At 42.5% G+C, this 17,045-nt stretch overlaps 1 protein-coding gene across 1 annotated transcript; it reads right to left on the reverse strand.

Annotated features, from left to right (window-relative positions):
• Positions 1-943: 943 nt before the first annotated feature.
• On the reverse strand, positions 944-2,974 carry LOC138955948 (uncharacterized). Its single transcript, XM_070327439.1, has 2 exons — positions 2,370-2,974; positions 944-953 (listed from the first exon to the last, which is right to left on the reverse strand). Exons 1-2 carry the CDS (start codon positions 2,972-2,974, stop codon positions 944-946), a joined length of 615 nt encoding a protein of 204 aa, XP_070183540.1.
• Between the last annotated feature and the right edge of the window lie 14,071 nt (positions 2,975-17,045).

Below are 17,045 nucleotides of genomic sequence, written 5' to 3' on the forward strand. Positions count from 1 at the left end.
CAACATCCTGACTGCTTGCTGTGCAGTCTAGGAAGTGTTCTTTTTAAGAAATGCATTCAGATATTAAAAACAAATTGAGAAATGCCCACTGAACAGAAACAGCCAGGCTCCTAATTTGTGGTATCCCCTACGGTTTATAGCACATTATTGGTATACCAATTTTGTGCTAATACTATGCTACAAATGTACTAAATGTACCAAACGTATACTACAAATGTGCCACGAACAACAAATGGTACATTTGTGGTATACCACAAAATGTGCTACAGGTTTCAATCTTATGCTAGAAATGTGCCAATCATGGACTTTGTCATTTTATTCTATACCAGAAATGTGCTAACCAACAACTTTGTGCTCTTTGCATGTGCTAGAAATGTGCCAATCATGAACTTAGTTATTTTCTTACGCGCAAGAAATGTGCCAATCACAGACTTAGTTATTTTATTATGTGCTACGAATGTGCCAATCATGGACTTAGCTATTTTCTTGTGTGCTACAAATATGCCAATGAAATACTTTGGCATTTTTGTGTGCTAGTAAAGACTTAGTTGTTTTCACAGTATGCTACAAATATGCCAATCTTGGACCAGAATTTTGCATAAACTAAAGAAACTGTCACAGTAAAAATTAAGTACAAGAAAAAAATAGGATAGTGTAAAAACACAGGGATTCATGGTTAAAATGTATATAAACACATAATTTCACACAAAATCAGCTTCATAAAAGATTAGCATAATGTATTAAATTGTATACTCATTGATACACAATCCACACATCCATGGCTTTTGTAAAAAATAAACAAAATTATAAGAAATTAAAAAAATAAAATTATAATTGTACTTAAGTTCCTTCAAGATTTTAAATGGAGAAGGTCACTATGAGAAAGCATTTTGGACTTAAACTTTTAAGGAAGTCAATCTGGAATAAGAAAAAAAATAGGCAGTCAGCTTTCTCTGTAATAAAACCCACAGTAAATTAACTTATTCAAAATCATCTTTTTATTTTTTTATATTTTTTTTTTACCTGAAACACAGCTTAACTTCAAAATAAGCAGAACATGAAAATGTTGCTGCATCCACTGAATAAAAGAATGTGATTAAAACAATTTAAATTAAAAAAACAAAAACCTTAGTGATTTGGAAACATTGCTGGTCCAAAACCTACTTTTCACTCTTGTCTGCATGGTATGCACAAGCTTCTCACTTTTTACATTTAGTCAAGTTTTGACTAAATGTTTTTAACATAGAGGGGGAATCGAGACGAGGGTCGTGGTGTATGTGTGTGTGTGTGTGTGTGTGTGTGTGTGTGCGTGTGTGTGTGTGTGTGTGTCTGTGCGTGTGTGTGTGTAGAGCGATTCAGACTTAACTACTGGACCGATCTTTATGAAATTTGACATGAGAGTTCTGGGAATGATATCCCCGGACATTGTTTTTCATTTTTTCGATAAATACCTTTGATGACGTCATATCTGGCTTTTTGTAAAAGTTGAGGCGGCACTGTCACACCCTCATTTTTCAATTAAATTGATTGAAATTTTGACAAAGCAATCTTCGACGAAGGCCGGGGTTTGGTATTGCATTTCAGCTTGGTGGCTTAAAAACTAATGAGTCTTCTTCTTCTTTTCGATCGCTGATCACACTTGGAGTCCAGATCTTGAGATATAATTAGTGGTCCTCTGCAGCGCAGCCACTGGCCCGTACAGCTTGTTGTGCAAGGACTCCGGCAATGGCCAGATTTCCTCTCTCAGCACCTGGTGGTTCCTGCAGTCTCGTAGGATGTGGGCCGTGTCCTGCTCTGCTTCTCCACAAGAACACATGGGGGAGGGCACAACATGCAGCTTCCCGTGGAGATGCTGGTTAAGTCTGTTGTGTCCCGTTCTCAGGCGGAAGATGACCACCTGCTGTGGTCTGGATAGCAGGTGGTAGCTGTCCTGTGGCTGGGGCGTCCTGTGCAGAGACTTAATGATGGTCTTCATCTCTGTCAGGCTCACAGGGTTGTTCTCTTGCTCATCTTCTGCACCCAGCTTTGCCATCCTGTCCGCCTCTTCGTTTCCTTGTACACCACAGTGGGAGGGGATCCATTGCAGTACTGTCCTCAGGCTCTTGATGTTGTGTAGAGCGTGTTCCAGCTGAGGCAGTTTGCTACTGGTCATTGCTTGTAGTACTGACAGAGCGTCAGTCAGGAAGACCACCTGGTTGTCATGGTTGACTCTGTCGTTGATGGTGTATGCTGCATGGATCAGTGCTTGTAACTCAGCTCTGTAGTTTGTACTGCGGAGGCCTGTTGGTATAGCCTCTGCTTGCCCCTCTCCACTGGGGTACTGGACATACACCCCCGCTCCTCCATTTTTGACGGCCTCTGTGGCTGACCCATCAGTATACACCCGTCTCCATGCTTCTTGGGGGTACCTTTCTTCAAGCATGGCAAGAGTCAGGGCTTTTTTCGTCACATTGCTCTGCTGGTCCTTTGTTGTGAGGTAGGGGACACTGTTCTGTATGTCCAGTTTTCCTTGTCTGTCTTCCCAGGGTGGGGCGTCAAGGGAGAAAGATGGTGGCTCCACTAGCTCTGGCATCTCTGTCTGATGTTTCTTCTGCAAAGCCCTTGCCTCAAGAGCGAAGCTTGATCTTTTCAGCCTGCCTAAGGACATCTTCTTGGGTCTGTCACTCATTGGATGGTCATGAGTGCACTGGTACTTGGTGGCTTGTTCCATTGTTTTGCAGTCTCGCGTTTTGCTCAGTGGAGGAATGCCAGTCACCGGTTCCATCTTCTGTATGGGTGTTGATTTCATTGCGCCCGTGATGATTCTCAGCGCTTGGTTCTGTACGTTGTCTAGGGCCTGCTGGTGTGTCTTGGCTGCTGTTGCCCAAGAGCTTGATCCGTACTCGAGGTGCGGTCGTACAGTCCCCTGGTAGACTGTTTTCAGGATCTTCTCGTTTGCACCCCAGTGTGATCCTGCCGGCGCCAGCTTCCGCATGATGTTTAGTTTTCTCCTGGCATGAGTGAGTTTGGTCATTAAAAATCGGAAACTTGTAATTACAATTATTTTTTATTAAACGATCCAAAAAAAATTCCATCTTATTCTTCGTCATTTTCTGATTCCAAAAACATGTAAATATGTTATATTTGGATTAAAAACAAGCTCTGAAAATTAAAAATATAAAAATTATGATCCAAATTAAATTTCCGAAATCGATTTAAAAACAATTTCGTCTTGTTCCTTGTCGGTTCCTGATTCCAAAAACATATAGATATGATATGTTTGGATTAAAAACACGCTCAGAAAGTTAAAACGAAGAGAGGTACAGTAAAGCGTGCTATGCAGCACAGCGAAACCACTACAGCGCTGAACAGGCTCGTCAGTTTCACTCCGTTTTGCACAAGCGGCGGACTACGGTCATTGTGAAAAAAATGCAGTGCGTTCGGTTTCATTCTGTGAGTTCGACAGCTTGACTAAATGTTGTATTTTCGCCTTACGCGACTTGTTCTTGTTTCAAGTAAGCTTCCAAACTAGTCTCAGTAATTGTCTTTGCCTGGTGTAAACAATGAGTGATACAAATTGTGATTGCAGACGAAAATCACTGTATTCGATCATGTATTGTGTCGCTTCGCGTGAGCGGCTAGTTCTAAAAATAATATCGCCCAATCAAATGAAAGGAGACATAATACACCGTCTTGATACTACCCCGCATCATGAACGAAGCTTTTGAACTGGATATCTAAGTGTGGGATCAAAGTCTACAATATTGTTGCTATGTTGAGATCCACAACTACTTCCATGCGAAGAGCCAGCCGGTCCTTTGACAACTTGGAGAACCATGGCTGACACCTATACTTGCTTAGTCAAAAACGAAACATCCACTCTGCCTCCACCCGAATCGCAATGAGTGACTGACTCTGTCTATCTCTCTTCACTCTAGTTGGTAAGTTGTGTGGATTGTTTTGATACAGTGGTATTTTAACTTTTATTGTAGCTATTGTGCTGACCCAGTGAGTCGAGTGACTGAAAAGTGAAGTTCAAATCATGGTCAGTAGACATTGCTACATAATTAATGAGCAAATCCGTCCCGTGAAGAAAAGTTCTGCTTACTTAATTGTCAGATTTGCCAAGGCGTGTACATGGAATAAGATTATAATTCTAAATGCTGAAGCAACATTCTGACTGTTTCCTATGAAGCTAGGCTTGATTTTTGGTATGAATCCAAGTTAAGGGATAGCATGTGTAAAAGCAGAATTGTTTACAGAGGCAGCTTTGTGTTATTAAAGGCATCTCAGATCACCTGCCAGGCTTTTTTCTTTTTTTACATGGGGTAAGACTATCCCTCCACTCCGGCACATACCAGCAATAAACACAGTGGTTACTTGTGATGAAATAGTGGCAAGACAGATGATTTAAGCAACACATAACCTTCCTAAGTGAAGTCAAGTCGTGTGTGTGTGAGCATAGAATGTTGAGGACAGCCTTGAACTTTTCTGACTGTGTGAATTCAACAGAACTGCTGTAAATATGGCGCAGTATAGTTTTATTGTATGAAACTTCATTTCCAGTCAGGTGCTATGAAGAAATCATATCAGGTTATGCTTTGCAGTAAACCACCACCAGTATTTCTGAGTAACACATCTTAATTAAAGCATGCCAGTATCGCCAGGCTCCTTTTGGGTGGTAAATGTGGATCTTCAAAAGCCTAAGTTTAAAAAAAAAGATGTAAAAGTACATTTTGAATAGTAGGTTTTTTTCAGAGGGCAGATATCACAAGATATGATCGTTCAACTGCATGTATGCCTCATTATCTCAAAATATTTGATTTTTCAAATTTTATATTTTCTGATAAAGCGTAACATAACTATTACAATGGTATTTTTCTGAGTCAAAAATATGACATAACAACTGAGTTATGGAGGATATATGGTTTATGCGCTAAGCTTTCACCCTCTGCCTTTCAAAGCCACAACCACACACACAGAAGCACGCTGTTTTGATTTTGAACTGAAGGCATGGGTTACAGCGTGTCAGTGCCCCGCCACAAGCCTATGTTTCATCAGCACAGGCTTGTGGCTTTGGGGAAATGTGATAAACACTCACTCCTCCACCAGCCACAGTGCAACAAGTGCCAGATAACACCCTGTGGTTATAGCTACACCGGCTAGGAGTGGCCTGCTCTGGTGGTAAAAAGGGGTCATAATGCCAGAGCCTGCTTTTTGCTTTGAGAGCAGTCAGCTGTCACCAAGGAGTGGGAAGTTTACAACCCAACATCTGGAATCGCTCTGTGAGTCCAGGATAATGGAACTTCCCACGCAACAGATACAGTTAATATCAGAATGACTATCAGAATACCGCTGTGTACAATTTCACTTTGCTCTGGAATTTTCTTGAGGAAAGACTGACTTGCGACTATTGTGGAGAAACTTCAGATTTATACTTCTTGTGGTAAGTATCAGTCATGCTTAAATGAATGTTAACTTCAGTTAAATTTTGATAAAAGTGTTGATACTGTCAGTTAGTAATCATTATGGTTGAAATGTGAAATGTTCACATTGTGCTGTCTAGCCAAGAAACAATGTAATGATTGATTAATATTCTATTTCATTTCTCACCCGATGAAGACCGGTGGTCAATCCTATACACTTTGCACTTCTCTAGGAACCTTTTTGTCTAGTAATGTTCTTGCTTACACTTACTTTACTGATAATTGCTATTTTAAATGTTTGTCAGTGTATTAAATGGTATACATAAAACTTCCAGAAAAGACATGTTTATCTTTTCTTTGATTAACACTTCTCTCTCCCTCTCCCACTCCCACTCTTTCTCTCTCTCTCTCTCTCTCTCTCTCTCTCTCTCTCTCTCTCTCTCTCTCTCTCTCTCTCTCTCTCTCTCTCTCTCTCTCAGAGTCCTGTTTGTCTATCCTAATTCAAAAGTAATTGATGACTGCTGAGTATCTTCTCCAGGGAAAATATTTACTTTCTCTCTCAGATATTCAAGTTTAAGACATTGTTTTTCTTGTTTTCTTCAACAACAAAAAAGAAAAAAAAGAACACCTTGATGTTATTGGATTTGATGTTTTTCTTTGTGGTCTAGGCATTTGCTGAACCTGCCTTAAAACAATGGATGAGGTCACATGGTCAGAGTGTGACGAGGACATGTTTGTCAGCATCATCACTGACACTGCAGACCCTTTGCCATCACAAAGTACAGGTATTGCTGCATTTTTTTCAAAGGCATATTTCTCAGAAGGTGCTTTAATCTACGCCAAATTAACATTTTTGTTTGGGGAGCTAAACATACATAATTATCAGTAATTTGTTTTAACAATAACAGATGTAATACAGGTATTGTTTATGTGCAAGCATTTTATTTATTGTGGTAAAGTTGACCAAGCAGCAGAAAAGATGGTGAAGAGCACATATTTGTTAATACAGCTTGTTTTGTCCAGCAGTGAATGACAGAACTTGCTTGCTTGCATTATTCCAGCTGGAATTTAAAGATTAATCTCATTCTTTATGTACAGGTGGCGATAACGAGGGGCTTGCTGCTTGGAGAGAGTAACACGGGCAACACTCACTACAACAGCTCAAGGTCCGTCTTCACAACAAGCGTCTTAATCGCCATCTGACCAACAATGGGATGGAAAGGTGCTCAGTTTACGCAGACGGGAACTGTTTCTTCAAAGTAGCGTCTCTGCATCTGCAACCCCATGATGCAGTTTCCTTGAGGGCAGCTATGTCTGCACCTCAGACGAAACATTCAACATTACATCAGCTTCTTCACCTGCACTACGACTGACGAAGCCCTCGCACAGATTGATACCATGGAGGAAGGTGGTGTTTGGAACACTGCAGCCAATGACATCTTGTCCTTGGTACTTGCAGACTACAGCAAAAGAAGGGTGACAATATTTTCAAGCCGTCGACATCAGAGTATTGTGCGAGATGCCCTCAATGCCAAACACATCTGTGGATGCATTCAGTCCCATCTACCTGGCACTGGTTGCTCCTCAGGGAGAACCAGAACACTTTGATGGTTGTCTTGCTAAGAAACGACACTTGTACCACCAGTTCAGCCGACATGTCTCCCATCCATCCCACCGAAGTGCTGGATCAGCTGAAGCTGTTGTGTCTAGCCCCAGTACCTGTAGTTCGCCTGAACGAGATGGAACACCTGACCCCCGTGGCTCACCTGAACCGTCTGCAACACGAGATGGGACCCCTGACCCCCGTGGCTCACCTGAACTGTCAGCAACACGAGATGGGACCCCTGACCCCCGTGGCTCACCTAAACCGTCTGCAACACGAGATGGGACCCCTGACCCCCGTGGCTCACCTGAACTGTCTGCAACACGAGATGGGACCCCTGACCCCCGTGGCTCACCTGAACTGTCTGCAACACGAGATGGGACCCCTGACCCCCGTGGCTCACCTGAACCGTCTGCATCAACAACTAAGTCGCTGTCAACATTTTACAACACTCCTCCCAAAAAACCAGTCCGGAAAAGAAAATCAAAGCCAGAGGCATGGACAAGAAATCAGCAACAAAAAGGCAAGACTAGAAGGGAAAGAGTATGTTAATTGCAGAGGAAAGGTAACAGAGGCCAGAAGTGTGAAACCTGTAGACTGCAGCAAATGTAAGTTGAAGTGTTTAAGTCACATCAACATGGATCAACAAAGTTCCATATTTGATGCGGTTTACGGGCTGCAAGACTACAATCGACAGAAAGATTACATTTGCACCCATGTGACGCAAAAGAACACGGTGACAATACTTGACGAAGAAACCATGACTCCCAAGAAGAAGACAAGGCAAGTGGGTCGGAAGTTCTTTCTTACAGTTAATGGCGAGAAAGTGCAAGTTCGTAAACAATTTTTATGAGGGATTGCCATGCAGTTTATCTGCTCCTGACCGGCTACCAGAGCCAGACATCAAAGAGGATGTCGACACTGACGAGGGTTAAACACGCAGATTTAGGTGATGAAGTTCAGATTAGATTACTCTACTAATTTTGTGTTAACTGAACTTATATATTTCTATCTGTGAACTACTTGATTTTAAATTAACGTCAGTTAAACTTTCGGAATCAAATTGTCTTGTGCCTAGATTTGACATGTTTTCTTCCTGGACTTAAAATAACTTTGAGTGACTTGTGTTGTGCCTGTGAAGAAAATAACTATTCACATCGGATAATCAGTGTATATCCAGGTAAGCGGTAATTTTTTTCACCTGTTTGAATTTACTGACCACTTTAGATTATTACTGTACATACTGACAAGCAATGTACTAACAGCATGCTATTAATGCACTGGTACACAGTTTACAACCAGAACCCTTACCAGATGTTGGTATTATGTCTGAAAACATTGTCAATTTCAGGTATGAATGTTGTCTTGGGAGTTCAAATACTTGGAATAATAGGTTTCACAAGTTGAGTACTGAAACGGTTTGATATTTTGAACCCTACACAAAAACCGAAGGGTTACCCCAAAGGCCAGTGCTTGGTTTATGCCCCAAAAGTTCCTTATTATTAAAGTAAAGTTTGCAACCATAACCCTGTAACTGCCTCGTGTTAGGTTCTGACTCTGTCAATGACAGTCCGTTGAAATGAAATATACTGTTCAAAAAAAGAAACGCATAGTTGCTACTTGCCAAATTTGTTTTATTTTTCGAAAAAATTAACAGAAAATCCAATATTTAGATTATTTGTTTGAAATTTGGTATGGACACAGTTGAATGCACACACAGTTCATATGCATCTTCAAATCAATCAGTCAATCAATACGATTGGGTGCCGAGGCTGTCAAGTCAGTAGGGGGTGTGACTGCCTTGAGCAGCAACAACTGCCCGGCACCTTCTGGGCATGGACTGGATCAGATGCCGGATATCTTGCTGTGGGATGGTGTCCCACTCCTCCTGAAGTGCCTGCAATAGATCGCGGTGATTTGCCGGCGCTTCTTCTCGCCTGCGCACACGTCTGTCCAATTCATCCCAGAGGTGTTCTATCGGGTTCATGTCTGGCGACATGGATGGCCAGGGAAGCACCTGGACATGGTGGTCGGTGAGGAACTGGGTGGTGAGTCGTGCTGTGTGCGGGCGAGCGTTGTCCTGCTGGAATATGGCATCCTGGTCAGCCAGAAGAGGAAGGGCGTGTGGGCGCAGAATTTCCTCCACGTATCGCTGGGCAGTTATGCGCCCTTGGACGTGCACCAGGGTGCTCCTTCCAGCGGTATTGATCGCCCCCCACACCATGACGCCTCCACCACCATGAACGGGTGCCTCATCCACACAGTTGGGCGCGTAACGTTCGTTTACTCTCCGGTAGACCCTCCTCCGACCATCATGTCGCTGGAGCAGGAAGTAGGACTCGTCGCTGAACCACACATGTCTCCAGTGATTCCGGACGGTCCAGCGAAGGTGCTGGTTGCCCCACTGCACTCGGTTCTGGCGATGGCGGCGGGTGAGGACAGCTCCTCTGTGAGGTCTGCGAGCTCTCAAACCAGCTTCATGCAGGCGGTTCCGCACGGTCTGGTCCGATAATCGGTGTGGCCCGGGGACAGCCTGGACAGAAGATGAGGCCGACAGGAAACGATTCCGGAGGTGGCGGAGCCGTATGAAGCGGTCGAGAGCAGCAGTTGTCGCCCTTGGTCTTCCCGCTCGTGGCAAGTCAGCAACGGAGCCAGTGGCTTGAAACCTGACCCACAGTCTACTGATGGTGCTCTGGGACACGTGGAAGTGCCTGGCGATTGCACTTTGACTTTGGCCTGCTTGTAAACGACCCAATGCAATTTGGCGGTCTTCTCTGCTCAATCGGGCCATCTTTCGTCGCTGAATTGTCGTCTGATTTCTTTGTGGCGAACAATCCGCTTTTATGGGTTTTGGAAGACATGGTGAGAGCTCAATATTCCCCGAGTTTCACGAGATTACACTGAAGCATGACGAGTGGTCATGCCAAATGAGCAATTTTGACATTGTAGCCACTGATAACGCATGCGTCACGTGCAGAGCTCACTTGTGGCAATGGACGAAAGGTCGACGACCAGATAAACATTTTCTGCAGTTTGGTGGATATACTTGTAGCCATATAACTAAATTAACCAAATATTACAAGCTATGCGTTTCTTTTTTTGAACAGTATATAAAGCCCACAAGCCTACATCGACTCATTGTAATGTTGTTGTTACCACCCCAAATTAATCAGTATTCTGCTCAAACCACAATCATATTTCTCTACACTAGTAGCTTATTGACCAGAAACCAGTTTAACAGTGAGATACAATTCTGAAAGCCACAACCCTACAACGGGGAGATACTTGCTTGTGGCCTGACTGCCTGATCTCAGCTGGGCGCTCACAGAAAAGCCACAACCCTACAACGGGGAGGTGTTTGCTTGCAGCATATCAGCCTGATCTCAGCTGGGTGCTCACAGAAAAGCCACAACCCTACAACGGGGAGGTGTTTGCTTGTGGCATAACAGCCCGATCTCAGCTGGGTGCTCACAGAAAAGCCACAACCCTACAACGGGGAGGTGTTTGCTTGTGGCATAACAGCAACTCATTGTTCATGCTGTCTTCTCAGAACCAGAACCAAATATAAGTTTTAAATGTATATTGTGCATCTTTCTTGTACACATTTTTAACAAAAAATTATATCAGTAATAAAAATGCATAAATATCTACCAATGTGCGGAATCTTGTGTATTTATTTGAAAAACTGGAATTTTGGAATGTGGCTGAACATTTCAATCGAGCATTACTCAAAATGGCTAAAATTGAGATGTATGGTTGTGACTTTAAACAGACGATATTATAATAATGATCTTGCTTGTTTACAGATGGACAACAGCTGCTGCCAGGACTAGGTTACGCATAAAGAAAACAGTCAACACTTGGCTGGTGCTGCAGCTTCTTTGATGTCTAATATTAACTCACTCCCTACTGTGCGATTTTCCTATGCTTTCCACTGTATACTGGCCATTTGTATTAGTTGGTAAAAAAAATCATTACTAAAGAAGTACTCAACACAGATATTTGAAACTTTCAGGGTTTACTGTTGATATGTTGATGCCCTTCAGTGCAAAGTTTCAAGTGTTTTACTTAGAAAATAGCTGATTTAGGTGGGGGGTATAAATAACCCTTTTTCTGGCATCAAAATTACGCTGAACGCAGGGCCATCACTTCAAATTCGCGTGGTTTACTCACTCACTACGAACCACTGCTATCGCAGTGGTCCCATGCACACCACTTCCCCACGAACCACTGCGATAGCAGTGTTTCAGGACGTGGCAGTGTTTCAGCACGTGTCTTACTGGTAGACGCCATTGCTGTTATGCAAATTTGCACAAAGCCAACGAGTACGAAATCAAACCTCGCGTCATCGTTCTACAGCAGACAGAAGTGAAACTAGCTTGGTAATTTGCAGACGATTGGTTAAACTTGAGAGCCAGCCTCTCTATTTTCGTACAAAAATTGACGTCATTGAGCTAAAAAAATCCAAAGGTCAAACACTGCTATCGCAGTGGTTCGTGGGGAAGTGGTGTGCATGGGACCACTGCGATAGCAGTGGTTCGTAGGGAGTGAGTTTAAAAAAAAAATACAGACAGATGCTAGCTCCATCAAGACCATATCCCCATCTTACTCACGCAGAACAGACAGCCATCTTCCGCCTTCGTACAGGACACTGCTGTCTGAAGGTATACACCTCAAAACGACTGGGTGGCCGAGTGGTAACGCATTTGCGCTCGGAAGCGAGAGGTTGCGAGTTCGACCCTGGGTCAGGGCGTTAGCAATTTTCTCCCCCCTTTCCTAACCTAGGTGGTGGGTTCAAGTGCTAGTCTTTCGGATGAGACGAAAAACCGAGGTCCCTTCGTGTACACTACATTGGGGTGTGCACGTTAAAGATCCCACGATTGACAAAAGGGTCTTTCCTGGCAAAATTGTATGGGCATATATAAAAATGTCCACCAAAATACCCGTGTGACTTGGAATAATAGGCCGTGAAAAGTAGGATATGCGCCGAAATGGCTGCGATCTGCTGGCCGATGTGAATGCGTGATGTATTGTGTAAAAAAAATTCCATCTCACACGGCATAAATAAATCCCTGCGCCTTGAATATGTGCGCGATATAAATTGCATAAAAATTTTTAAAAACAAAATAAATCCCTGGGCTTAGAACTGTACCCACGGAATATGCGCGATAAAGCCTCATATTGATTGATTGATTGAAAAGGATAGGTTTTGCACCTACAGCGTGCGACTGTGGCTAGGGTAGGAAGAACAGACTCTGCAACACGTTCTGAGAGGGTGGCCTTTCCTTGCCACCCCTGTGCAACAAGACTTGGCCAGAGAGCACACATCCAAATGCAAACACTGAACACTGAAGAGGAAGAAGAAGAAGAAGGTGCCCACACAGAAGGGCATGAATCTACTTTAAGGGCAGAAAGGTTTACAGCAGTTTATAGAATTGTAGCAGATGACATTAATTGTTGTGACAAAATTACCTTAAATGGAGAAAACGAACAAGCTAAATAGGCTGTACAGTACTTCACTTGAACAATTTATAAGGTTCCCTGTATTAAGTATCAAGAACATTTACAGATCACAAGACATTGTGTTTTCTTTTGTTTGCAATACAAACTTTTCATAATAAAAAGATATGCATTTGGCAAGATCCTTAAAATGTAAAACTAGTACGTGTGACAATTTTGAATTGTTCAGAGATGGTTTTGCTTCAGTGGTAAATGTTTTAGCTTTGTTATAAGATCCCGTTACTGAAGCATACTTTAAAACCTTGACCTTCCAAGTCTTGAACAACATACCCTAACGTGTTAGCACCCTGGGCTGCGATCATTGTGTTGAGCTACTTAACAGAGGACTCCTTGGTTTTATTACATATACTTTGGTTAACTTTAATTATTTGATAAATAATTCTAATACAGCACAACTCCCCCAGCAAATGTAGAAATGTCGTCTGCATTTTTATTTTGTATACTGCATATTTTAAAAGGCTATTTTTGTGCACAGAACATGCATCTGCAGGGAGATTTAGAGGGTGAAGTTAGGATCTATTATGGGGCATGCAGCACCACACCCATTTTGTGTGTGTGTATTTTGTGTTGACACATAAGACACTGTCATTCCAGCAGAAACCTGTCTTCTTCTTCTTCTTCTTGTTGCCGCTACACGTGGAAGCAGAAACCTGTGATGATGCACATTTTATTGCAGTAACCAGCTGAAATTGTATGTACGTTGTTATGAAATTGACAAATGATCCCTGCTTTGCAATCCTGGGTTAATGATATTGCCAAAATTAAAACGTGGAGGAAAAAGTGAGTGTAAACCTATTCTGGTGGTGGTGGTGGTGGTGGTGGTGTGTGTGTCTGGTTAGTGTGTGTGTGTGTGTGTTTGAGTGTGTGTTAAACAAACAACAACGACAAACAACGACAAACCTAAATCAAACCAGCACAACAAAAAACAAATTACAAAAAAAACTGGCAAAAATCAGAATATCAACTGAGAAAAAAAAACCAGTGGTTGAATGCAATACTTATTATAACTTAAAAAGTAAAAGTGTGCGTGTGATGTGTGCGTATGTTTGAATGTTTTAAACAAACAACAACAACAAACCTAAATTAACCCATTAATGCCTGAATTTTTTTTTTTTTAAATTTCTGTTTGTTTGATGTCAAATGATATTTGTAGGTCATATGTAACTGTCATTTGGATGATTTTGGCACGTGCTTTGATTTATATGCTATAAAGAGACCGTCCTCATATGAGGACGCTAGGCACGAGTGGGCACAGGTAAATAACAAGACCAAAATAAGACAATTTCTTGCAAAACACATTGGACATCTTTAATTTCTTGCATCAGCAAACTGTGAACAGTTGAACGTGTGAACATAACAGTAAAAAAATAATAAAAATATGAAAACTGTCTCTTTGCATGTTCAAATTGGTGATAATTTGGCGCTTTTTTCGAGAATTTATCCGGCCTGTGCACTTCACCAGAGAGACCGGGAAAATGTAAATAAGTAAACTCATACTTCTTTAGAACTTGACTAGCAGTACAGGACTTTAGCACTTGACTAGCGGTACAGGACTTTAGCACTTGTCTAGCAGTACAGGGATGATCGTTTTAATCCTTGACTAGGACAACAGAAGTCAACAATTGGAACTGTATAGTTCACTCAGTGTGAAATTGCTCAAAGCATTTCACGTGCACTCCAACGCCGCATTTTCTACACTTTTGTCTGCATTTCTTGTGACAGAGTGCACAGCGGATTTGCTTGTCGATCCACTGTACCACGTGGTCTCTCCCATCGAAGCGTACAGCTCTGGAAACTCTACGGTCAAGTTGTGGAGTGTGGCCATGTGGACGACCAACAGGTGGGGGTTGTGCTGCTTTGGCCAAATAGTTTTTGACAATGGCACGGCGAACTGCAAGCAGGTCCAGTAGAGTGTTGGTCGCTGCAGCTGTGTGTCGATACAGAAGCCATGCCTGTTGCACGCTAACATCTACAATGTAAGCAAAAATAGGCCACCACCACTTTTTGGTTCTTATGGCGATTCTGTACGTGTCCACATTTTGGTCCATTCGGTCGACACCACCCATGGTCTTGTTGTAGTGGGAGATCAGAAACGGTTGACCGATTTGCACTCTCTGGTGAGCAGATCTGGACCAACGGCTGGCTGTCTGAACAGGATGGATGCCCACACAGTTGGATATGACGTTCACCACGCTGTTGTCATTCCAGCGAACTGCAACGAATCCGCTCTTGTCATCTGTGAAATAGTCGTAAGTGCCTCAGCTTGCTTTCTGCATGTCTTTGACGTTCTTGAGTGGACAATCTTCCATGCGGTTGGACCTAATTGTCCCTGTGCATCCGATGCTTTTTGATGTCAGATGGTCAACTAGTTTCATCGAGGTAAAAAGATTGTCAAACGTCAGATGGTATGCATCATTCCCCTGGATCTTGGAGATCAAATCAACGACCACTGAGCCTCCCATCCCCAATCCTGGACACTCGGCAACCTGCTGGCCTTTCGCACCTTGGTAGGGTTCGAGCTGAACCACATATCCAAGAGGGGTAGCCAGGACCCAGAACTTGTAGCCAAAGCGTATTGGCTTCCCCCTGATAAACTGTCTGCATCCATGACGGCCATAGTACGGAACCATACTTTCGTCAATGCTGAGGCTATGTTGCTTGACAAAGTTGTTGAGGCCTTCCATCTGGAAAAATAATCGTTGCTGAGGCATTTGCTGACAGCTGTCTTCCATTCAGGTTTTCAACAGCCGGACCCTCTTCTTCATCACCACTATCCTCATCCGTGAGCGTGTCCACTGGTGGAGGCTCTATGAAGACATCTGCTCGATGGAAGTAGTTGGTTTCCTCCAGCATGTCCAGCACTTCATTGACACTATATCTGCCGAAAGAGATATACTGAGTGACTATCATGTTGAGTTACTATCATGCTAAATGACTCTAAAAACCTGTGACCGTTCGTGCCTAGCGTCCTCATATGAGGACGCCGCTTTGATTACTCATTATCACTAAAACACAAAATATTCAGACAAACTGAAAAACTTAGTTTCTAAAATGGTATTGAAGAACAATTTCACTTATGTAATGTTATTAAAAAAGTAAAAAATGAAAGAGTTATTTGCTTACCTTTTGGGTGGTGACATTTTGGTGGTTTCACACAGCACATGTGTAATCCAAAATGGCTGCTGCTGGAAGCTATGGAGAGGAAGAAACTCTAGCACGCAATGTTTGCTTCAGACTACTCCCCCTTGATATGTGTGTTATAAAAAAATGAGTCATTCACTTATTGGCTCTGACAGAAATGCCTAAATTCGAGGTGTCCTCATATGAGGACGCTAGGCAATAATGGGTTAAACAAGCACAACAACAACAAAAAAACAAACCTGGCAAAGTTCTGAATATTAACTGAGGAAAAACAAACAGTGCCTAAGTAAAAGACTTGTTATCAGGGAAGCAACGGTAAAACTCACAATGTCGTATGGAATAAGGTAAAAGATGTAAATCGTGGTTTACAGAGAACATCAGTACTGAGTTCTGTCATGTTTTAGTTTCTCCAGAGTGTGATGTCTGTAGAATGATCGATACAAAAAGTGTCTCCAGTAATGGCCATATGCTGCTTTACTAATTGTTGCTTTGCACTATTTTTGCGTTGTGCACATATTTCAACCTTGTCGTGCTATGATTCGGTTCTTAAAAGATATGACTCACACTCACACACAATCCTTTTTTTCGAATGTTTTAAAACAATGCTGCTTTCTGCTTTGAGGGGAGGAACAAAATGACTGAAGCCGGACTGCTGAGAGGAGGAAGGAGGGGGTAAAGAACACGCAGACATGTAAACACACACAACTCCATGACAGATAAACTGCTTATGTTCCAAAATCAAGAATCTTTAAGCGCGCATGCACGCACACACACACACACACACACACACACACACACACACACACACACACACACACACACACACACACACACACACACACACACTCACTCACACATACACGCGCACACAGAGACACTCTCCTCGTGAAAGTAAAGGTAAAGTCGAACTTGAAGGTAAGTATAAATGTTTCATACAGAAGAAACCTGTGATAAAAGTCTTTTTATAAATCATCGGTACCAACAAAATTACCACAACGTCAACGCGTAAAAGGACATACTGTAGTTTCAAATTAGTAACAATCTAAGCCATTTTAATCAGCACTGGTGTCCGGCAAGCACCAACAGATACAACAGCACGTGTATGCATCTTGAAGTAATAAGACCTTGAAGTAGGCCTAGAGTTTACACTATGCATTATGTAATGCTTTAATTCAGCTGCCTAACTGTGGAACTTTGCAAATGTGTGAGGACCGTTTCACAAAACAGACAAAACCACGCCGTATAAACGGTTGCGTCGACTGAAAGCCGCGGGATCGGTTGCATCGACTAAAAGCCGCGGGATCAGGACACGCGAGGTGAGTTTCTCCACAAAATTACAAATCTCTTCTCTTAATTAGTAGATTATCACATAACTT

Source organism: Littorina saxatilis, unplaced genomic scaffold (assembly GCF_037325665.1).
Source record: "Littorina saxatilis isolate snail1 unplaced genomic scaffold, US_GU_Lsax_2.0 scaffold_775, whole genome shotgun sequence".
Classification (NCBI taxonomy): Eukaryota; Metazoa; Mollusca; class Gastropoda; order Littorinimorpha; family Littorinidae; genus Littorina; species Littorina saxatilis.

Coding starts and splice junctions, on each gene's coding strand:
- LOC138955948 (XM_070327439.1), bottom strand. CDS start 2,974: ATGCGGAAGCTGGCGCCGGCAGGATCACACTGGGGTGCAAACGAGAAG.